A 25,253-nucleotide genomic window follows, 5' to 3' on the forward strand; every position below is an offset into this window, starting at 1 on the left:
CCCCCAGCTTTAGCAAGGTGTAATTGACAAAACTGCATACATTTAAAGTGTACATCATGAAGATTTGATACGAGTACATACTGTGAAATATTTACCACAATCAGTTGAATTAACACATCCATCACCTCATGTAGTTACCCTTTCCTCTTTTTGCAGTGAGACTAGTTAAGATCTACTCTCAGCAACTTTTTAGCATACACTACAATATTACTATGAATTTTTTTTTTGGGGGGCTGTAAGCGTGGCATGTGAGATCACTGTTCCTCGCCAGGGATGGAACCTGCACCCCTTGTGTTGAAAACTTGGGTCCTAACCACTGGACTACAAGGGAAGTCCTACAATACAGTATTAATAACTATAGCCATCATGCTGTACATTAGATCTTCAGAATTCATTCACCTTATACCCAGAAGCTTGTACCCTTTGACCCACATCTCCCATCCCCCTGCCCCTCACCCTATAACCACCATTCTACCTTCTGTTTCTATAGCTCAACCTCAACTTTTCTCCCAGCTGACTCTCCCCTCCTGCCTTTGTGCTCTTTGCTTTTTCCTAGTTGTACTTACTCTGCTTTGCAGAACAGAGTTACTGGTAAACTTATTTAGAATACAAGCTTCACAAGGGCATGTATCAAATCCTGCTCACGTCAGTAGCCTTGACAACTTGTGTGAGGTGTGTGGATACTGTTGGGGAAATAAAGGCCAAACAACACAGAATCCTCTCCACAAAGTGTAAAAAGAAAGAAAGCAGTTTTATTACTGAATACGTGTATCCAGAGCATGACGCTATAGGCACTCTACACAGAAGACATTACAAAGATATACAATCCTGCCTCATTTATACAGGCAAACAGTTATAATCCAGTACATACATATATGCTCAAGATGAAAGATAACTGGTCACTCCCCTTTAAGAGACCTTCCCTGGTGGCTCAGACAGTAAAGAGTCTGCCTGCAATTTAGGAGACCTGAGTTTGATCCCTGGGTCGGGAAGATTCCCCTGGAGAAGGAAATGGCAACCCGCTCTGGTATTCTTGCCTGGAAAATCCCATGGACCGAAGAGCCTGGCGGGCTACATACAGTCCATGGGGTCACAAAGAGTCAGACATGACTGAGCAACCTCACTTTCCTTTCTTTCTCCTATAAGAGGGCTTGACAGCACCCTTTCATAGTCCACTCTGAATTCACCCAGCCATGGAAGTAGCCATTTGTTTTACCTAGCTGCTTTTATCCAGCTAATGAAGACGATAATAAATCTTCTTATCACTCTGACAAGCAAATAGTTACAGCTTGGAGAGCAGGACCAAGGTTAAATTCTCCTGTGATGGAGAGGCAGGAGTGCTATCTTCCTAGATGTTCACATTCCAGGGGGACGGCTCCCAGACTCTCAAAAAAATTATTCTAGGTTGTAAAACTGACAAGAAGCTTCTAAAGATATACATACAGATATGCACACACATATATTCATCTGCACATATACCCACACTTAGGGGTTCCCCTGGTGTCTCAGTGGTGAAGAATCTGCCTGCAGTGCAGGAGATGCAGGTTCTATCCCTGGCTTGGGAAGATACTCTGGAGAGGGAATGGCAACGCACTCCAGTATTCTTGCTGGAGAATTCCATGGACAGAGGAGCCTGGCGGGCTACGTAGCCTGGCTATAGTCTATGGCGTCGCACAGAGTCAGATACAACTGAAGCCACTGAGCACGCACACACACACACATACACACACACACATATGAATATATAGCTTCTGTGTAACTATAAATTCTATGTAGATACATATTTATTTAAATACAATATGTATAATATATACACATATATCATATACTCCTACACATATCAAAAGGTCTTTTGACCACAGAGAAATTTCATTTAAAAAACTTAAAATTTGTGCACACACACACATTCAATAAAAATTTATTGTAGTGATATTTATGAGTTAAGTTCAGGTAAAGTCATTTCAATTTTTATTACATGGGGATGCCTACATATAAATTCTATCAATCTATCCTCCTTATATAATTTCACTACTTTTCAGAAGCAAGCAATTGTGTCAAACCACTTGGCCAAAAACACTGAGTCTTTTAGTCATTAGATATTAGTCTATTCATTAATACTGATAGTAAGTAAAAGTGTTCCATTTCATAATAATACAAAGCATTATAAAGAAATACTGTACTAAGTAAATGGCAAAAGATTCATATTTCTGTTTCTTTAAATTTCATGTTACAGGCTTAACAGTACACAGTGAAACCATGTAGAAGTAATAAGAGCTTTAAAAATAAAAACTTTATATTTTAATAAAATTGATCAGTTCAGTTCAGTTGCTCAGTTGTGTCCGACTCTTCGTGACCCCATGAATCGCAGCACACCAGGCCTCCCTGTCCATCACCAACTCCCGGAGTTCACTCAGACTCGTGTCCATCGCGTCAGTGATGCCATCCAGCCATCTCATCCTCTGTCGTCCCCTTCTCCTCCTGCCCCCAAACCCTCCCAGCATCAGAGTCTTTTCCAATGAGTCAACTCTTCGCATGAGGTGGCCAAAGTATTGGAGTTTCAGCTTTAGCATCATTCCTTCCAAAGAAATCCCAGGGCTGATCTCCTTCAGAATGGACTGGTTGGATCTCCTTGCAGTCCAAGGGACTCTCAAGAGTCTTCTCCAACACCACAGTTCAAAAGCATCAATTCTTCGGCGCTCAGCCTTCTTCACAGTCCAACTCTCACATCCATACATGACCACAGGAAAAACCATAGCCTTGACTAGACGGACCTTAGTCGGCAAAGTAATGTCTCTGCTTTTGAATATACTATCTAGGTTGGTCATAGCTTTTATTCCAAGGAGTAAGCGTCTTTTAATTTCATGGCTGCAATCACCATCTGCAGTGATTTTGGAGCCTAAAAAAATAAAGTCTGACACTGTTTCCCCATCTATTTCCCATGAAGTGATGGGACCAGATGCCATGATCTTCGTTTTCTGAATGTTGAGCTTTAAGCCAACTTTTTCACTCTCCACTTTCACTTTCATCAAGAGGCTTTTTAGCTCCTCTTCCCTTTCTGCCATAAGGGTGGTGTCATCTGCATATCTGAGGTTATTGATGTTTCTCCCGGCAATCTTGATTCCAGCTTGTGTTTCTTCCAGTCCAGCGTTTCTCATAGAAGTTAAATAAGCAGGGTGACAATATGCAGCCTTGACATTCTCCTTTTCCTATTTGGAACCAGTCTGTTGTTCCATGTCCAGTTCTAACGGCTGCTTCCTGATCTGCATACAGATTTCTCAAGAGGCAGGTAAGTGGTCTGGTATTGCCATCTCTTTCAGAATTTTTCACAGTTTATTGTGATCCACACAGTCAAAGGCTTTGGCATAGTCAATAAAGCAGAAATAGATGTTTTTGATCTAGCAGATGTTGGCAATTTGATCTCTGGTTCCTCTGCCTTTTCTAAAACCAGCTTGAACATCAGGAAGTTCACGGTTCACATATTGCTGAAGTCTGGCTTGGGGAATTTTGAGCATTACTTTACTAGCGTGTGAGATGAGTGCAATTGTGCAGTAGTTTGAGCATTCTTTGCCATTGCCTTTCTTTGGGATTGGAATGAAAACTGACCTTTTCCAGTCTTGTGGCCACTGCTGAGTTTTCCAAATTTGTTGGCATATGGAGTGCAGCACTTTCACAGCATCATCTTTTAGGATTTGAAACAGCTCAACTGGAATTCCATCACCTCCACTAGCTTTGTTCATAGTGATGCTTTCCAAGGCCCACTTTACTTCACATTCCAGAATGTCTGGCTCTAGATGAGTGATCACACCATCGTGATTATCTGGGTCGTGAAGATCTTTTTTGTACAGTTCTTCTGTGTATTCTTGCCACCTCTTCTTAATATCTTCGCTTCTATTAGGTCCAGACCATTTCTGTCCTTTATCAAGCCCATCTTTGCATGAAATGTTCCCTTGGTATCTCTAATTTTCTTGAAGAGATCTCTAGTCTTTCCCATTCTGTTCTTTTCCTCTATTTCTTTGCATTGATCGCTGAAGAAGGCTTTATCTCTTCTTGCTATTCTCTGGAACTCTGCATTCAGACGCTTATATCAGAGCCATCCCCAAATCCAAAATTCCACCAAGCTTCTTCTGAATTATAATCTTTCCTGCTAGTAATTAAATACCAGGCCTCTGAAGAAGATAAGAAATAAATCCTAAGCTGTGTCACCTGAGTGAAAGGAATTTCTCTGTTAATTTCTTTTTATTGACACCAAGAATCTAAGCACCTCAAGATAGTTCAAAAAATTTAGAATATGATTAACAATAAGCAGCAGGTAGCAAATACTTTGGAATCAGAAAATAGCCTAGTTTTCAGTCTATTACTTACACGGTACTGTGAGTAAATTATACTTATAATAATCTAACCTCTCTTGTTTTCTAAAATTATGAAATATCACAGAATACTACAGAATCCAGAGATATAAACATTGTTACATCAAAACAGGACACACTGCTACCACATATCTAATTTCCCAAAGGAAAACCCACCAGCGCATGGGGGAATTCTCCAGAACCATGTTCTTCGGTTGAAGACAAGAGCAAACAATATTTAAGGAGTTCATTCCTTGAATAGAGTGATACAAGACCATCTAAGCAATACCTCTACCTAGAATCTAGCATTCAAAAAGGATATCTTCAATAATGATTTGAACAATTTTTGCATTCTTGATATGCTTTATCTGCCTTTTACCAGCGCTTTTCAATGTCTGACCAATGCTCGGTTTTACTACGTTGTAAGTCAAATATTGGTGAGACAGTCAGCTGTAAAGGATTTTAGGCAGAAATGGTGGCTCATGTAGTATGTGTGGGTAGATTAATAATGAACAAGAAAGAGACCTTATGAGTGGGCTGGGGCATCTGTAAATAAGCAGGTAACAATCAGTTTGAAAGGAAAGAGCTTTTTTTTTTTTAATGCCTTTGTTTGCTGTGCCAGGTCTTGTGTGGCATGCAGGATATTTAGTTGCAGCATGTGGGAACTAGCTCTCTGACCCAGGCATCGAACCTGCACCACCTGCATTGAAAGGCAAAGTCTTAATCACTGGACAGCAAGGGAAGTTCCGAAAAGGGGAGAGTTTAAAGGAGACTTTCTATACCAGATACTGTACAAAGTCAGATGCTCTTTGCCAGAGTCACTGGGAACAGTGCTGAGGTCTTCAGCTGCAGAACCATGGAAAAAGAGGAAGAGAAGCTGGATGATGGAGAGCAGGGTGGTGAGAAATGTGTCTTTCTCACCTTTGTTACCCACCAAATGTATATTATGGGTTGTACTAATCATACATCTACTGGGTGAAGAGGCTTGGATTTTTAAATGCAAATGCATCCTGGTAGGAAAAAGTCTAACTCATACACGTGTGTGTGTGTGATCAGTCACTCAGTCATGTCCAACTCTTTGCGGCCCCACAGAGTATAGCCCACCAGGCTCCTCTGTCCATGGGATTTCCCAGGCAAGAACACTGGAGTGGGTTGCCATTTCCTTCTCCAGGGGATCTTCCTGACCCAGGGATCAAACCCAGTGCAGTTCAGTCTCTCAGTCATGTCCAACTTTTTGCATCCCCATGGACTGCAGCACACCAGGCCTCCCTATCCCTCACCAACTCCCAAAGCTTGCTCAAACTCATGTCCATTGAGTCGGTGACACCATCCAACCATCTCATTCTCCATCATCCCCTTCTCCTCCTGCCTTCAGTCTTTTCCAGCATTAGGGGCTTTACCAAGGAAGTCAGTTCTTTGCATCATGTGGCCAAAGTATTGGAGTTTCAGCTTCAGCATCAGTCCTTCCAGTGAATATTCAGGACTGATTTCCTTTAGCATTGATTGGTTTGATCTCCTTGCAGTCCCAGGGGCTCTCAAGAGTCTTCTCCAACACCATAGTTCAAAAGCATCAATTCTTTGGCACTCAGCTTTCTTTATAGTCCAACTCTCACATCCATACATGACCGCTGGAAAAACCATAGCCTTGACTAGATGGACCTTTGTTGGCAAAGTAATGTCTGTGCTTTTTACTATGCCGTCTAGGTTGGTCATAGCTTTTCTTCCAAGGAGCAAGCTTCTTTCAATTTCATCTGCAATGATTTTGGAGCCCCCCCAAAATAAAGTCTCTCACTGTTTCCCCATCTATTTGCCATGAAGTGATGGGACTGGCTGCCATGATCTTAGTTTTTTGAATGTTGAGTTTCAAGCCAGCTTTTTCACTCTTCTCTTCCACTTTCATCAAGAGGCTTTTTAGTTCTTCTTTGCTTTCTGCCATAAGGGTGAATAATCTGTATATTTGAGGTTATTGATATTTCTCCCAGCAATCTTGCTTCCAACTTGTGCTTCTTCCAGCTCAGCGTTTCTCATGATGTACTCTGCATATAAATTAAATAAGCAGGGTGACAATATACAGCCTTGATGTACTCCTTTTCCAATTTGGAACCAGTCTGTTGTTCCATGTCCAGTTCTAACTGTTGCTTCTTGACCTGCATACAGATTTCTCAGGAGGCAGGTCAGGTGGTCTGGTATTCCCATTTCTTGAAGAATTTTCCACAGTTTGTTGTGATCCACACAGTCAAAGGCTTTGGCATAGTCAATAAAGCAGAAATAGATGTTTTTCTGGAACTCTCTTGCTTTTTCGATGACCGATGGATGTTGGCAATTTGGTCTCTGGTTCCTCCGCCTTTTCTAACTCCAGCTTCAATATCTGGAAGTTTACAGTTCACATACTGTTGAAGCCTGGCTTAGAGAATTTTGAGCATTACTTCGCTAGCTTGTGAGATGACTGCAATTGTGCAGTAGTTTGAACATTCTTTGGCATTGCCCTTCTTTGGAATTGGAATGAAAACTGACCTTTTCCAGTCCTGTGGCCACTGCTGACTTTTCCAAATTTGCTGGCATATGGAGTGCAGCACTTTCAGAGCATCATCTTTTAGGAGTTGAAACAGCTCAACTGAAGTTTCATCACCTCCATTAGCTTTGTTCATGCATATCCTGCTGTGGCAGGCAGCGTCTTTACCACTGAGCCACCTGGGAAGCCCTCTAACTCATACCCTAGTCCCAATTATTTATTTAGAATAGATCAGTGCCTTCCAGAGACTGAACTCTGAGGACAATGATGAAGAATATTTATTAATGAAATTTACTTCAATTTTCTTTAGCAAATATATCCAGCCCTTACCATTTGATGGGTTCTGCTCTAACCATTTTACAAATATTAACAAGGGAACAGGACCAGGTGGGGTTGAAAACATCCTGAGAAGAGAATGAGGGCACATGTGTACAACGGGAAGACAGGACAGTGGGAAAGAAAAGCAGGAAGAAGTCCAAGAAGGGAGATATCTGGGTAAAAAAAATGTCAGCTTTATAACTTTGCCTAAAGCCCTAGAGACTGTCAATCTCTGAAAAATCTGCCACAAGTTCTCATCACTGTGGGAAATGGTGCGAGGATCAACTCTAAGCCCATGACCCCAGCTTTCTTGATCCAAATTTGTTCAAGCATCTTAGTTCACATCAACCTCTCTACTTTGGTCCAGTATTTGACAGATGCCCATCGAAAAGAGGAAGGACTTGGAAAATTCATGAGAGATTAGCTGTACATTGGCCCTTTAGAGCACTGTCACCTCTGTTTCCTGTTCCAAAGTCCTCCACCTCTGCAACACAGAGTTTCCCTGGCTTGACTCTTTCAGTACATGGCTATGCCAACAGGATGTACTCTCATCTTTGACTGCTTCTTTTAAAAAAAAATTTCTAATTAATTAATTTATTTGCTGCATAGGGTCTTAGTTATGTCGTGCAAGGTCTTTCACTGTGGCACACTGACCCTAGGTACGGAGTGTGGGCTCAGTACTTGCAGGTGTGCAGGCTTAGTTGCTCCACAGCATGTGGGATCTTAGTTCCCTGACCAAGGATTGAACCAATGTCCCCGGTACTTCGAGGTGGATTCTTAACCACTGGACCTGCCAGGGAAGCCCCTTCAACTGCTTTTAACAAGCCTTCTGGACATGGGAGAACACAGCATTGATGGCCTTTGCCTGAAGTTCCGTCTCATTACTTCACCTCCAGTACAGACAGCAGCGTACCCATGGTATGTTTTTCTCAATGTGGATCACAATGTATGGGTTTTTCCACAAGGAGAAACTCAATAAAGAGTGCTGAATGACTGGCTGGAAATAGTCCCCTGATCTCCCCCTCAACAGGTAAAGCTGGAGCAGCGAGGGCGCAGGTACAGGGGAGCATGGTCAAGGCTGATATAGCCACGGGGACAGTGAACTGACAAATGTGTGCTACAAGGCAGATTTAATTTATTGCTTTAGCTTAAAACTGCATCCAATATTTAGAAACAAGTGTACTATTCTATAATGTCAATATGTAAAAACAATATAGTTTAGAAATACTATATAGAATATTAATATGTAATACTATATAGATTTATATGTTGAGCTTAAAACTATATCCAACATTTAGAAATAAATGCACTGTTTTATAATATAAAAATAATATATTTTAGAAATAATAAATAAAATAATAATATAAAATAATATTGAGTAAGCTCAAGCATCATATAAATGGCTTGACAAAAGACATCAAATTATTATCTGCCAAAAACTTTCTTTTGAAGCTCTGAGTAGGATCTGAAGGGCAGAGATACAGTTCCAGCCAATGCCCACTCCCTCAGGAGCTGTCCCTCTTCATGCGGGCAAAAGGACTGCCTCCAGGCACCTCTCCACTGAGGAAGGGGAGATCCCTCATAGACGGATATGGCTCTACTCTGCCGGGTCCCTGTCTGATGAGGGACAGGCATTTCTACAGGCATCTCATCGGACAGAATCTCATATCACAAATGCTGTTTGGTTACATACAAACACAGACTCCTCATCCTGTGCTTATGCTGTACATAATAATTTTACTGTTACTTCCAAAAAGTATTTGAAGCAGGGCACTTAGCTTGTTTTGCTACAAAGTACTGTCAACATGTGCTTCCCTGGTGGCTCAGATGGTAAGGAATCCACCTGCAATACAGGAGACCCAGGTTCCATCTCTGAGTGAAGATCCCCTGGAGAAAGAAATGGCAACCCAAGCCAGTATTCCTGCCTGGAGAATTCCATGGACAGAGAAGCCTGGCTACATGGGGTCACAAAGAGTCAGACACAGCTGAGTGACCAATACACACGATCATAACATAGAAAATGCTTCTCAAGTTACAAAAAAAAAGAGAATAATTTTTCTGTATTTCCTTGCCCACTATTTTTTGGTTTGATTTTTGGTGGTGCCGAATGGCTTGAGGGATCTTAGTTCCCTGATCAGAGATCAAACACCTGACCTCTGCAGTGGAAGCTCAGAGTCCTAACCACTGGACCACCAGAGAATTTCCTACTTGTCCACTATTAAACCAGTTATTTAGGAACAAGAATGTCAACTTCTGGAGACTCTAACCTAAAGAAATTTGACATTACCTTCAAAGATTGTCTCTTAGTCACATAATTCTCAGACTGAAGCAGTTTCTCATAGTCTTCAAAAATCTAATGAAAAGAAAAGAAATATTAAGAATGGAAACCCAGCAGTGATTTCTCTGCATTAAGTCTGTTTGCTTCAGAAGTAAATCCCTAGTCCTTCAGCCCAGCCCAGCGGTTGTGCTGTGTATCTCTGGGCGGATTGCCTTTGTCCACTGGGAGGCTTCCCCGTTTCTCCATCCTCACTTACTCATAGAGATACTTGGAGGACGAGGAGACGGGTGATACCAGAGACATGCTTCCCTCTGTTCTGCAAATTAGAAATTGAGTAGAAAATTGGAGTAATTGAGTCCTCCCAATAAATCACTTTGACTAAAACATCTATTTTATTTTTGGCTGTGTGGGGTCTCTGTTGCTGTGCATGGGCTCAGTAGTGTCGGTGCATGGGTTTGATTGCCCCTCAGATGTGGGATCTTCCCAGACCAGGGATGGAACCCATATTGCCTGCATGGGCAGGCAGATTCTTAACTCTAGAACACCAGGGAAGTCCTGAAGAAAGCATCTATTAACTCATCTAATAAGCTGCAGAATAACTCATTTTATGCCATTTTTAAAGAAATGCATCTATGTAGTCTTGCTGGTAGCTATTAGTCTTTGGATAATTTGAGAAAGTGAAGAAGAACTAAAGAGCTTCTTGATGAAAGTGAAAGAGGAGAGTGAAAAAGTTGGCTTAAAGCTCAACATTCAGAAAATGAAGATCATGGCATCCAGTCCCATTGCTTCATGGGAAATAGATGGGGAAACAATGGAAACAGTGGCTGACTTTATTTTTCTGGGCTCCAAAATCACTGCAGATGGTGACTGCAGCCATGAAATTAAAAGACACTTACTCCTTGGAAGGAAAGTTATGACCAACCTGGACAGCATATTGAAAAGCAGAGACATTACTTTGCCAACAAAGGTCTGTCTGGTCAAGGCTATGGTTTTTCCAGTGGTCATGTATGGATGTGAGAGTTGGACTATAAAGAAAGCTGAATACCGAAGAACTGATGCTTTTGAACTGTGGTGTTAGAGAAGACTCTTGAGAGCCCCTGGGACTGCAAGGAGATCCAACCAGTCCATCCTAAAGGAGATCAGTCCTGGGTGTTCACTGGAAGTACTGATGTTGAAGCTGAAACTCCAATACTCTGGCCACCTGATGCGAAGACCTGACTCATTGGGAAAGACCCTGATGCTGGGAAAGATTGAGGGCAGGAGGAGAAGGGGACGACAGAGGATGAGATGGTTGGATGGCATCACCGACTCAATGGACATAGGTTTGGGTAGACTCTGGCAGTTGGGGATGGACAGGGAGGCCTGGCGTGCTGCGGTTCATGGGGTCGCAAAGAGTCGGACACGACTGAGAGACTGAACTGAACTGAACTGGATGCTGTTTCTATTGCCGATACACTTAGCAAAAGCATAGCAGCTCTTGGTTGGGTATGCTTATTCAATGTTCATTTAACACCACCAAATATATGGTACTGAGTTAGGTATTAGGGATGTAAGTAATCATGATAAAAATTAATCCATGGTGCTATCCCAAAAACCTTAAATTTTGTCAAATTCCTACAACAACCCTATGAAGTAGCTATTATTAATATCCGCATTTTTTAGTAGGCACAATAACTTGTCCAGAATCATAATTAGTAAGAGATACAGCAGGATTCTGCAGCAAAGCAACTGGACATAAATCTGTACTGCATTCTGAACCCCTGTGTTTGACCGATAAGATTCCTGCCTCCCAGGGAGCTTATGAACCAGACAGAAAGATATAAAGACACACCATAATAATATTAGACAATGTGGGAAACGTGTGAGAAAGAAGGAGAATGGGAGGGGGAGAGAGAGAGAGAGTGTGTGTGTGTTTGTGTGTGTTTGGGGGTGAGGGGGTTAGAGTGTATGTTAGGGAAAGCTTCCTAGAAGAGCTACATGATGAAACCAAGCAGGACCCTGCGGGCAATCCCGGGGATGTACCTTCCCGAGTCTCCCACTTCTTGTTTCTAGGAAATGTTTACCCTTCAAGGCCCAGATTCCAAGAGCAAATTTAATCAGAGACGTGAGAAAATGCAGAAACAAAGGACAACAGTCAAGCAAGACAAAACAGTAATAGTTTAGCCAAAAACAAAGTCAGGGATCTTCAGTTCCTCCATAAAGTCTATAGATAATATCCTGAGTCATACCCTTGAGTTGTTTAAGAGAGACTGAAATCCCCACCAGGTGGAAGAAGTTAACCATATACTGACCATACGTATGAAGACCTCATACTGGTTGAAACGAAAGGGTTGATGATGTTAACCCCTGATATACCACCTTGTCACCTTACTACCAACCAGTCAGAAGATGGTCCACTCACAACCATCACCTCTTCCTGGAAAACTATTCAGGATTTGAGTCTTTTGAGCATTTATTGCCTTGCAGTAAATGCTGGACTTTCCTTCACCACAACCCGGTGTCAGCAGACTGGCTTTGCTGCATGCTGGGTAAGTTTGGTCAGTAACAATGATAGCTGATTATCAAAAGGATGAGATGGATTCACCCTTAGAGAAGGGAGCTGGAAGACAGATGTATATTTTGGTATTTCTACTAGTCAGTGAAACTAGTTATCAACCATGTAAAAGGATTCATTTTATTAAGGGTGGGGTTCCCTATATGGCTTAGATGGTAAAGCCTCTGGTGCAATGCAGGAGACCTGGGTTCGATCCCTGGGTCAGGCAGATTCCCCTGGAGAAGTGAATGGCAACCCACTCCAGTATTCTGGGTCTTCCCAGGTGGCACTAGTGGTAAAGAACCCACCTGCCAATTCAGGAGACATAAGAGACATGGGTTCGATCCCTGGGTGGGAAGATCCCCTGGAGAAGGGCATGGCAACCCACTCCAGTATTCCTGCCTGGAGAATCCCATGGAGAGAGGAGCCTGGTGGGCTATAATGGGGTTGCACAGAGTCAGACATGACTGAAGGGACTTGGCACATACATATACACTGCTTCTTAAGGGAAACATGGATGCTCTTAAGTCAAGGTCAAAGTGAGCTGGTGCTAGTTGTTTCCTGGAGCTCCAGAGCACAACAGGAAGAGATAAGAAAAACAAGGACGCCCTGATCTCCTGCTATCCTCTATTTTTCGTAGTTTCTCAATGATCTGACTTCCGGGTAATAAACCAAGGGGGTGGATGGTTGGTTTCAACTTCTCTCATAAATAGAAGTAAGGGCTAAGAGATCTAAGAAGGAGAGAGAGAAAGGAAGAAGGAGATAGAGACTTAAAAATGACTTCTACTTACAGTGTCATAATTTTGTTCTAAGAAGTCTGCTACCAACACTTTATGTCTGGTTAGTAAATCCTAGAAAAAGAACAGTCAATGAAACAAAATTATTATAGGTAATAAATTTTACAAATCTATTCTTTTTTTCTAAGATTTTCTAAGTCAGTTAATTTGAAACACAACAATTTCAGAATATTTTCATTTACATCCCAGAATTATTTCCATTTCTTAGTTTAAGGTGTGAAATACAATTTGTTTCATGGTAAAAACAACAAAGAGTGCTTTAAATTCATCATTGTTAGATTATAGAAATAATTTAACTAGTGAAACAAATGTCACCAAAGAGACAAGCTTACATTATATTTCTTCAAGCCCATAACTATACATTGTAAATATGATACAATAAATATTCAAATAAAGCTTATGATGATCTTTTAAAATGTCATTAATAACTATTAAAAGCAAAAAACTGAATGGACTAAAACCATATCTCACAAGGTAACAGATTTTCAATGATTGACCTTTAGTTTTCTTCTTGATCACTTTTGAAATGGAGGTGCCCCCTGGAAAATCCCATGGATGGAGGAGCCTGGTAGGCTGCAGTCCATGGGGTCGCTAAGAGTCGGACATGACTGAGCGACTTCACTTTCACTTTTCACTTTCATGCATTGGAGAAGGAAATGGCAACCCACTCCAGTATTCTTGCCTAGAGAATCCCAGGGATGGGAGAGCTTGGTGGGCTGCCGTCTATGGGGTTGCACAGAGTCGGACACCACTGATGCGACTTAGCAGCAGCAGTAAGATTCTCGGAAGCACAAGAACGACATTTAAAAAACTATGTTTATTTTACTTATTTATTTGGCTGCACTGGGTCTTAGTTGTGGCACGTGGGATCTCTAGTGGCAGCATTCAAACTCTTAGTTATGGCATGTGGGATCTACTTCCCTGACCAGGGATAGAATCTGGGCCCCTGCATTGGGAGTGTGGAGTCTCAGCCACTGGACCGCCAGGGAAGTCCCACAAGAATGACATTTATCTCAGCATTGTCCTAGTCCTGCGCTTGGGTTAGTGGGCTGTGAAGTGTTGTGCAGTTACTAAGTAGCACAATGCACCCTTTCAAAGTTGAGGACAAGTAGCCTGATCTAATTATACACCTAACTCCCAGGAAACTGAACAAAAGCATAAAGGAACGTTTGATTGGAAATTCACACCTAAATTATAACCTTAAGTCACCTTGATGTCAAAAGAAAACAAGCCCCAGCTAATCCTCTTAATATGCTTAAAGGCTAAATGCCTTGCCTAGGTACTATGCAGAATTTAATTAAAAACAACATGAATTTTCAAGTTTTCCAAAATAAACTCTTATGCTTTAATACATATTTAATTAAAACTATTAATTTAATTAAAAGTATATATAAGATACACAACATAACCTCACAGAGAAAAAGAAGGCAGCTGCAACGGTAAAACTCACTTCTTTTTAAAACAATTTTTTAAATTGGAGGATAATGGCTTTACAATATTGTGCTGGTTTCTGCCATACATCAACATGAATCAGTCACAGGTATACATACGTCCCCTCTCTCCTGAACCTCCCTCGCATTTTCCCATCCCATCCCATCCCACCCCTCCAGGTTGCCACTGAGTCCTGGGTTGTAAAACCCACTTATTTTTATTTCAATAAAAGGTAAAATATTTAAAGTACTTTGCACTACAGTTTTCTTCTTTAAAATTTTTATTGGCATATAATTGATTTACAATGTTGTGTCAGTTTCTGCTGTATATATGGTTATATATGTACACATATATCCACTCTCTGATTCTTTCCCCACATAGGTCATTACAGAGTATTGAGTAGAGTTCCCTGTGATATACGGTAGGTCCTCATCAGTTTGCACTACAATTTTCAAGCCCCAAAATAATGAAACTGGCTATTAACTTCATTTCCTGTTACTTGTCGTCACAACTTGTTTGACCACGGGACCTATCAATGGAGACACGTACTTGTTTCCCCAGGAGAACGTAACAGTACAGTTCTGGAACTGGGATTTTAAAATGGGAAAACCCTCTAAGGAGTTCATCCCAGTCAAAATTCAAACTGGTTGCTACATCAGGGACCTCCTAGTTCCACAGCATCCTTTTGGAGTCCCTAGTCTTTTTCTAAGTGGATATTTGGAATGCTCAGTTTTCACGTCCCCAATCTCCTGAGCGTTGCTAGTGGTTTTCTGAGCTGACTCAGGTTAGAAAGGTCTCCGCATGGGCTGCAGCAGGCACTCTGGATGGCTGCACCCATGGAGCTCTGCATCTGTGATGCCAGTCATCAGCCTTGAGTACAAGGATCACAATCTGCCGTGGCCTCAGGCCCTACACCTGCAACGACGGTGACACCGGAAAGAGTACCTGGCAGGTAAGTGCTGCCTGCGAAGGTTTTCCATTCGCCCTACATTAGTGTTACACAAAGAAAGAGGAATAAGGAGGGCTTCTGTGGGCAGCGGCTCCTTCAAATTCTAAGGGAAAAAATAACTTTAAAATCCAACAATAGAATATATAATAGGGTAGGGAAAAATTCCTCCAGCACATATGTATGTGGATAGAGACAATAAGTGAGTGTGTACACATTATATATACATAGACATACCCTCACATTTATACACATAATAGTGCAAAACTGGAGGGAGTGTACCATATCCAGGGCATCTTCCCACCCCAGGGATTGATCCCAGGTCTCCTGCATAGCAGGCAGATTCTTTACTGTCTGAGCCACCAGGGAAGCCCCACATACATATATGTGCGCTAAGTCGCTTCGGTTGTGTCCAGTTCCGTGGACACAATAATTAATAATATTTAATAATTAATAATATTAATAATTAATTATTAATAATTAATAATCAATAATATTATATTATTAATATAATAATATATAATTATTATATATATTATATAATACATATTATATATATATTCCTAATATATAATATATATACACAGACACACATATATGAGATATTATAGAAAAATCCAAGTATTATATAATAATAATAATATATATTATATATAATATATTATATATACACACATGTATATATACACAATACATAGACAAATACAGCTGTTGCATTATTAAAGATCAAAGAACTGAGTGGGAGAAAAAATAGCTAGGATTCTACCAAAAAATGAAAAAGCCAGGAAATTGCCAAGAAAACTAAAATTCAAATTTTAAAAAATTTTAAAAAGTATTCAAAATAGCGTATTCTTTCATCCCACTTCCTAACAATTCTGTTTTGACAGGACTAGCTTCTGCATGGTCTAAGTCTTATGCTAAAAATTATTGATATTGGTATTTTAGTGAATTCTGCACAGCCTGGAAGAACTCGGGGTGAAATGACAGAGACACACATTCCATGGCAGGGACTCAAGATCACAGCAGCTCACAGCAGCTGCATTTACTATGTGCTGGAGAGTGTGCTTTGCACTTTACATAGGTTATTTCTAATCTGCACAACTCTGCAAAAACGGGGATTATGTTCCTCATCTCATAGATGAAGAAAATGAGGCCCAAGGGTTAACTAACTTGCTCAAGGACATACAGCAAATCAGGTGCAGACAGAGATGGAATTCAAACCACTTTTTAGCATGTCAGTTCCTAGGGGGGGGGTGGGCATGGAAGAGACTGTGGTTGTAAGGAATCTCTTTGGGGAATGGAAAATTTGCAGACAAGGCCATGAGAAAATATAATCGAATAATGGTAAAATATCAATAATTAAACTGAAGAACAGTCATCCTACAGGTCAAAAAAAAAAAAAAAGGCTAAGCCTAGGAAGTTAAAAACAAAAGCCCAAACCAGCCAAGCAATCAAGCTAACAAATCCCTTTGAAAGCAGTTACTTAAAAAAAAAGTGGGACTTCTTTAGTGGCCTAGTGGGTAAGAATCTGCCTGCTAATGCAGAGGACATGGGTTCGATCCCTGGTCCAGGAAGATCCCACATGCCTCGGAGTAACTAAGCCCGTGTGCCACAACTACTGAGCCCCAGCTCTAGAAACTGTGCTCTTCAACAAGAGAAGCCACTCCAATGAGAAGCCTTCACACCGTGAGGAAGAGAAGCCCCTGCTAGCTGCAACTACAGAAAGCCTGCACACATGCAATGAAGGCACAGCACAGCCAAAAATAAATTAATGAATTGATTTTTAAAAAGAGACTTGTGTTCATTACATTATATTGACCATAGCATTTTGGTAAAATGTAGAAAATTGGCATTTTCAATATCAGTAGCATACTAGGAAAGTTTATTTTTTTTAAGGTTACTTAGATTCTCAGAGACTTAAGTTCAACAAAAAATATGCTCAAGTACAAACTGCTATAATTTATCTTTGTGCTTCAATATTGTGGTGAAAGTTAAATTGGGTCGAGCATATGATGTTAAGACATTATTATTACATTTGTTTATTCTATTAAATGTTGAAAAATCTTTGGGTAAATTTTCAGAAATACATGCTGAATTGAGTTTGCTTTTCTCCCCTTCTTTAAAGCTGCTGTAGGTGTACAGCTATTTGTGAAGTCTTATCGATGGCTTTTCAATAAAGGAACTAACTTGCTTCTGTGATGGCGAAGGGTCATCAGATAGAAAAGGGGGAAAAAAAAAAAGAAAAGGGGGAAAGAAAAAGGCACTACAGTACTTACTAATAGAGAACACCTGAATTATTTCAGCACAAATATTTGCTAGAAAGAAATGGAATGGTCCTTTGCGTTAAATGTCCTTTTTATTTGACACACCAAGGTCCCTCTTACCATGTGTTCTAGGATAGACTCCTGGGGGCTTCATCTGTAGCCACTGTACAACTGTTGTTTGGCCAGGTGAGACTTTTTATGTGCCCAGTTGCCTCATGTCATGTGGGATCTTCCCCAAACCGGGGTTGAACCAGAGTCCCCAGCATTGCAAGGTGGGTTGTTAATCACTAGACCACCAGGGAAGCCCCATGACAAGCACGTTGAGTTGCTCTTTCCACAATGTGACAGACGGGTCTAGTAGATTGTGTTCTGTTTACTGAATTCTCTTATGATCCATATCATACATGGTTGGCTATGCTCAGGTCTAAGAAATACAATTTTCTGCTTTTTAAAATTAAACTGCCTTCTAGAGCCAAGTGACTTAAGTACTGAAACTAAATAACCCTGCTGATTCTGGTGGGTGGGTGGGGGTGGGTGAGGGGGGAGGGGCAGGGAATTACCTTAAAAGTAGCAAAGGCATCTGAAGCGATATCAAATGTTGACAGTTCGACATACTTAAAGAAATCTTGGAACTGATTAGAAAAGAGGATGATTTTGGCAAGTGGTTCATGTCGAATACATTCTCTCAGCATAATACCACAACGTAAGGCGATCTGTGGGACTTCATAGCTAAAGCACAAACAAGAGAGAAAGAGAACTATGTATTAGAAGAACCATTTCAATACTGCTGTTAATGGAAGCATAGGTACCATTTGTCACAGTTCATTCAAACACCACTCACTGAATACCTACTAAATATCTACAATGTGCCTGGCACTATTTCAGATGCTGGGGATACCTTAAAAGTAGCAAAGGCATCTGAAGCGATATCAAATGTTCACAGTTCAACAGACTTAAAGAAATCTTGGAATTGATTAGAAAAGATGCAACAGTATCTTTTGTTGGGGATACAACAGTCAGCAGACAAGGTCACTGCCTTCCTAGCATTCACAATTTAGTGAAAATGCCTCTGGTGGGAGAAGAAACAGACTATAAACAATGACCAGATAATTTCATATACTTCAGGGCGATGAAACTGAAGAAAATAAAATAGGTACGCTAGAGAGTGTGACTCCTTAATTTGTTTTACTTTAGGCTAAGTGGTCCTGGAAGGAGAAAAGCATTCCAGGAAAAGGAACTGAAAGTGCAAAAGGTCCAAGGAAAGAACCAGCAGCTTTGTAAGCCAAGTAAGTGTGGTAGGAAGCCTCTGCGGAGTTTAACATACGCAATTAACACAGCTGATCAGATACTTTAACAATGATCATTCTGGCTCCCTGTGGAGAATTCTGTAAAACAGAAAAGAATGGGCTGTGGAGCTAAAGGGCAATCAGGGAGACTAGCTAGTGCGGAGGAACAGCAGCCCAGCTAGATGACGGGGGCTTGGGCTGGGCGATGGAAGTAGAATAGAGGACTGTGGGCAGGTCACGGATATTGTTCAGGGGAAGAGTCAACAGAGGTAGGTTGAGGAATAAATTTGGGCTGAGGGAAACTGAGGATTCAAGAATAACAAAAGAATATTTACATGAATTTCAGACTCGAGAATAAAATCTCTTTCCCACAATTTAGGAAACAGGCTACTTGGCAACTTCCAATTGATAATATTAGCAGGGAAAACAGTAAAGAAAGGTCTCTGAGAGAAGTTATTAAACCAGGGCGGTATTTATTCATTTTGTCCCATTTTTATGTGGAATAATATTCACAAATATCATCTGAATATTCCCTGAAAAACTCATGTCAACATTAAACGCTAATATATTCAGACAGGTACAATTCTTTGTAGAATATTAAAAAATGCCAAATTATAGTGTTAGCAATTTCTCTTATCAGAAGAATTTGAAAATCAGCCTATTGGCATGAAATGGAAGAGTTATAAGGTGGGTTTTATTAAAGATGTACCACTTCATAGAGGGGTACATTTTCTGAAATGTGAAGGAGAAGAACAGTCATTTACTAATAGAGCACTGAAGAAGTGATTAAAAAAAAAAAAGACTGTTGACCTAGAGAAAAAAGTAAGGGGCACACAATTAAAATCCTAAAATGACTTATTAGTAAGATACTTATGGACGTTCATAATTTTGCTTTAAACTTAACCTTTCAATTTCATCTGCCAACACCTCCCTTAATTTTTTGGGGTATGGCCTTCTCTCAACCTAGAATGCCCTGCTGCGTAAGTTTTCACCTCTAAGATTCTCTCTCATTTTTCAAAACTTAGTTCAAATGCCACCTCCTTCTCGAAGTGTTTCCAATCACCTACCATTCAGAGTCAGCCTCCCCTCCTTCAGACTCCTAAATAGCTTGTCTGTAATTCCACTTTAACACATTTCTCATTCTTCAGTGTGGCCTGTTTCAATAGATTGTTATACATTTGTTTTCTTAACCTTACCACAAACAGTTTCATTGCTAAGGATATGCTCTACTCACCCTGTCACTTTCTCTCCTCCTCTATGTGAATCTCCATGGGGTATCTGTGTCTTATTTACTGGTACCTGCCTCCATCTTTACCCTAGTCTCCAAAGAGTGCTTAGTATAACGTCTTTCACAAAAGTGTATAAAGAATTTAGCAAACTTCAAACTCTGATTAAACTTCTTAATATGAGGAGTCTCTAATGAGACACAAACTTTGGCTTACAGGAAAAAATGTATGATCTCTAGCTATTCTCATTTCTTAACTAATCAAATGGAAACTATAGAATAAAAGTTTCTACTCGAAACTTTTGTGTATAATTAGTTCCTTTTTTTTGTTTCATTAGGTGAAGTTTATCGGAACCATCTGTGATGCACAGACTATGTATTCTTGAGAAACAAGAGAGCATTTTTCAAAATGCTACTCTGGGTCAGAACATCGGTCATTCCATCCTAGTAGTTTGTGCCCAAGAGAGGAACGGTCATTCCTCTGAGCTGACAACTTCTTACAGTTAGGAATATATTGGGATATATAAAGAAATTCCTAATTTTCCTCAGTACCCTGTAAGGAACTTGTAATTCACATGTTTCAAACTGACTATCCTCCAGGATACTGCCTTTTGATAGTTTATTGCTTGCTATAAAAAGAAGTGCTCCGTAAGTTAAGTACCTTAAGTTTCAAATCCCAAGAACATTAATATCCTTAGGTTTGGTAAAGAATCAATATTTACCTCATCTATTTTACTCTACTTGTGGATAAGGGTCTCAAGGACAAGGACCATGACAAATCACTCTGTTCTCCACAACAACTAACCTAGTGGCACGTTGCTGATAAAAGTTATTCCAATGAATGTAAATCGTTATTTTATAGGACTGAACCATATCTTCCTTCTGATTTGCTGTTTAGATCATATGCACACATGCATGCTCAGTCGCTCAGACATATCCAATTCTTTACAACCCCATGGACTGTAGCCCACCAGGCTCCTCTCTCCATGGAATTTTCCAGGCAAGAATACTGGAGTGGGTTGCCATTTCCTACTCCAGGGGATCTTTCTGACCCAGGGATTGAACTCGAGTCTCCTACATCTCCTGCATTGGCAGGTAGGTTCTTTACCACTGAGCTATCTGGGAAACCACATGGGAAGTCTGGACCGTATAGTTAACTGTGTCAGTGTGGAGAAGGCACACTATTTTATATGCATGCTTATTCAAATAATAGCACGGAAGATCTGTTTCAAATTTAATAAAAGCCAAAGTATAAGAGCACTTATCTCATCTGGTGGTGAGCTACAATAAATATTATACATAAAATGATTTGAAGAAAGATCCTGTGCAAGAATATCTCAGTTTAAGAATGCAGATTATATTATGTAAGGAGAAAAATGACTTTTGTTGCTCCTGATAGAAGAAACAAGGGCAGCCAGCACTAGGAAAAGCATCAAAAACAAAAGTGGTCTTTTCCAGATGACCCCTGTCCATTTGACATCACTCCCACTAGTTTGTGAACACTTCCTTGCTTTCTGGCCATCCTGTTCATTTCCTAACACAGACCTGGAATTAGCTGTTTCTACAAAGGACTCTTAGTTTTCTAAATGTTGAGCTTCAAGCCAACTTTTTCATGCTCTTTCATTTTCATCAAGAGGCTTTTTAGTTCCTCTTCACTTTCTGCCATAAGGGTGGTGTCATCTGCATATCTGAGGTTATTGATATTTCTTCCAGGAAATAGATGGGAAAACAGTGGAAACAGTGTTAGACTTTATTTTGGGGGGCTTCAAAATCACTGCAGATGGTGATTGCAGCCATGAAATTAAAAGACACTTATTCCTTGGAAGGAAAGTTATGACCAACCTATATAGCATATTAAAAAGCAGAGATATTACTTTGCCAACAAAGGTCTGTCTAGTCAAGGCTATGGTTTTTCCAGTAGTCATGTATGGATGTGAGAGTTGGACTGTGAAGAAAGCTGAGCACCAAAGAATTGATGCTTTTGAACTGTGGTGTTGGAGAAGACTTGTGAGTCCCTTGGACTGCAAGGAGATCCAACCAGTCCATCCTAAAGGAGACCAGTCCTAGATGTTGAAGCTGAAACTCCAATACTTTGGCCACCTCATGCGAACAGTTGACTCACTGGAAAAGACCCTGATGCTGGGAGGGATTGGGGGCAGGAGGAGAAGGGGATGACAGAGAATGAGATAGTTGGATGGCATCACCGACTCAATGGACATGGGTTTGGGTGAACTCCGGGAGTTGGGAGTTGGTGATGGACAGGGAGGCCTGGTGTGCTGCGGTTCATGGGGTTGCAAGGAGTCGGACATGACTGAGCGACTGAAGTGAACTGAACTGAACAAAGGACTCTGGCTCCTCTTAGTTAGAAATGGTTCTTAGAAACTACAATCTGAGTGCTAGGGATACTCATTAACATTGGGTCGTTACTGCTTCTAGGCCTTTTCAGTGGACAGTGTTAGCTTGCTATTTTTAAAGTTAGCAAATGTTTCTAGATTAGAAGCAAAACTTCTTGATTATATTGAGGAGGCCAAATGTTTGCTGAAAGATATTTTATAAAGCTTTTCCTAGTGTTTTTTTATATATCTTATATAGATGTACTTAAAAAATTGATGCTTGATTAAAAGTACAATTATATAAGATGTATGAAAACACATTAAGTCCACTAGTTCATAATGATACTACAAAAAAAAAAAAAAAACCAGAAAAAATAAGGGAGAGGTGTTGGAAAGATAGAGAAAAAAAAACACAGCAAAATATCAATGGTTATGAAGGTTGGGACATGGGATTTCTTTCTTCTGTCTTTTGTATATGGTTGAAAAAAGTTTTGCAATAAAATTTTTAAAATAAGATTATTAGGAGAAATTTACTATTTTAATATTGGACTTGGAACAGCTTCCACTGGCAGTGGCTCTTTATGGATCAGCAGTTTAGCAACCTCACTCTCAAATCCTCTCAGTATCCTGGAATGTCATTTGCATGGGCCAGGAAAAAAGTTTGTCTAAAGTAAGAAAGTCCTTTTAAATAATCTTTTCATAAACTTTGGGCTCCAAATCCTTTTACCAAGTTTTGTATCCCATACCCAAATGATTTTCCTTGATAGACAAGAATCAACTTCTTTCTGTCTTAATTCTTTATGGTTCAACTTAGGTCCAATATAGCATGTTGCTACCATATCCCTAAATAACATCATTATTTGATTTATGAGTGCACCAGTAAAGTTATGTTCTAAGTTTTTGCACAACTTTGCAAGAGATAATTCAGTAAAAATGCTGACCTTTACCAAATGTCTAGCTAAACTCCAGGCATTTCAAGCTAACCTAGAAAATGGTAATGGGGAAAGCTGGTTCCATTTAAGGCTTCTTTTTGTCTACTCTGTCCTCTGGGTCTTCTATAATTCCCACTCCCTTCCTATCTGAAGGGCTTCAAGTCTTTTTAAGGATGTATTAGTGGTTAAGATGGAATTTAGAATCAGATCTGCACTGAAAAATTGGCTGTCACTCAGTTGTACATATAACCTTGAGCAATAATAGCCTTACTCTAAGTTTCAATTTCCTCATCTGTAAAATGGTGAGGATAATACCTAGTCCTCAGAGTATTGATAGAAGGATTAATGAAACAGCATAAGTAAAGACACTGAATGTAACACCTGGCACATAGCAAACACTCAATAAGTGATGTCTATAAAGCGGGACGTGAAGGAATGAGTTTAAAGTTTGGGTTACAAAATAAAGGAAGAATCATTATAATAGAGACGGTTGCCATCATCTGACTGCTATTCAGTGACAGCAACTACAGAAAGGAGAGCCTCCAAACAAATAATTCCCACTCCGAGAATGCAGTTCGTGGAGGTGCGTGTCTCCTTTCACATAATGACCTCATTGCGGAAGATACCGTTTTAAACCATCCACACCACTTCTCTTCAACATATTTCAGCATTGTCAAGGGATCACTTATTTGCAAGCTAACTCCATTTAATTTTTTTGAAGGAGGTGAACTTGAAACGACTTATTTATTTTTGGCTGCACTGGGTCTTCATTGCTGTGCCTGGGCGCTCTCTAGCTGCAGCGAGCACGGGCTGCTCTGCAGCGCTCAGGCGTCTCACTGCAGTGGCTTCTCTTGCTGTGGAGCACAGGCTCCAGGGCGTGCAGGCTCAGCAGCTGTGCCGCACAGACTTAGCTGCTCCATGGCACGTGGAATCTTTCTGGGCCAGGGATCGAACATGGAGGGATCCCTTCACTGGCAGGCAGATTCCTGCCTGCACTGGCAGTTAATTTAATCTCTGGATTTAATTTAATCCAGAGATGAATTTAACCACTTCACCACCAGGGAAGTCCTGCAAGCCAACTTCAAATTAATTTGTCTTCACTTGCTGAAACACAAATCTGATATTTTTCTCCCAAAACAATCCAATGGCTTCTCATTTCCTACAGGATGATGTCAAATGCTTTAGCTTAACATTTTAGAATCTCCAGATGGGAGTAAAAATGGATCATTTCAGCGTTTTCCACCAATAACCAGGTATGAGGATCATACCCCATTAAATCTTGTAGATATACCTGAACTGGAAATGAACACTTCCCTTTACAGTATTATTCTGACACTTATGTATGGTCTTAATTATATTTGTTCAAACTTTTACTCAGTGTGAACTGCAGCTCTTAAGAGGGATAGTAATAATAATTTCTTAGACTAGTAGTTACCAAGTAAAGTACCATGTGCTCAGTGCTAAACTCTGCAGAAACTACCTCACTAAAAGACTCAGAATGACCTACTGAAGTAGGTATTATTATTGTCTTCAGATTGCAAGGAGGAAATCAAGACTTAAGGAAGTTAGGTAACTTGCCCAAAGTCTTAGCACGTAAATAGCAGAACCCTGACTGTACACAAAAATCTGCCTGACAATGCATATAATGTAACATTATTTTGTGCAAAGGTAATATTACAAATTTTACTCTTTACAGATAAGGTAACTGAGACTTGGTGGAAAGCTGCAGAGGCTTGCCCAAGGTCACAGAGATAAGTGCAAGAGACCAGAAAAAGGAATAATCAGAGAACAAAAAAGAGTTCTTATAAATTAAAAATAGGGTAGTTGAAAGTTCAGTTGAGTTTATCTTCAATGGAAGATACAATTAAGAACATCTTCTGACCAGTGAGACAAAAAGACAAACAGAAAACAGAAGAGTTAAGAAATCAATCTCAGAGATTTTGCTTTGACTAACAGGAGGTCTAGAAAGTAAGGACAGAGAATATGGAAGGGAATACATTTTCAAAGAAACACTAAGGGGCAGAGAATGTTAGCTGTCTGCAGAATCCCTTC

At 40.3% G+C, this 25,253-nt stretch overlaps 1 protein-coding gene across 7 annotated transcripts in view; it reads right to left on the reverse strand.

The window, feature by feature from the left end:
- Window positions 1-25,253, reverse strand: part of CAB39L (calcium binding protein 39 like) — a 92,982-nt gene that overhangs the window by 14,967 nt on the left and 52,762 nt on the right. For all 7 annotated transcript variants that reach the window (XM_069601407.1, XM_069601406.1, XM_069601405.1 and 4 more), the window contains 3 exons: window positions 17,986-18,154; window positions 12,779-12,838; window positions 9,464-9,529 (listed from right to left, as the gene is read on the reverse strand). In XM_069601407.1, the coding sequence (XP_069457508.1) occupies window positions 9,464-9,529; window positions 12,779-12,838; window positions 17,986-18,154 (295 nt within the window). The remainder of the gene's footprint in view (window positions 1-9,463; window positions 9,530-12,778; window positions 12,839-17,985; window positions 18,155-25,253) is intronic.

Source organism: Ovis canadensis, chromosome 10 (assembly GCF_042477335.2).
Source record: "Ovis canadensis isolate MfBH-ARS-UI-01 breed Bighorn chromosome 10, ARS-UI_OviCan_v2, whole genome shotgun sequence".
In the NCBI taxonomy this organism is placed as follows: Eukaryota; Metazoa; Chordata; class Mammalia; order Artiodactyla; family Bovidae; genus Ovis; species Ovis canadensis.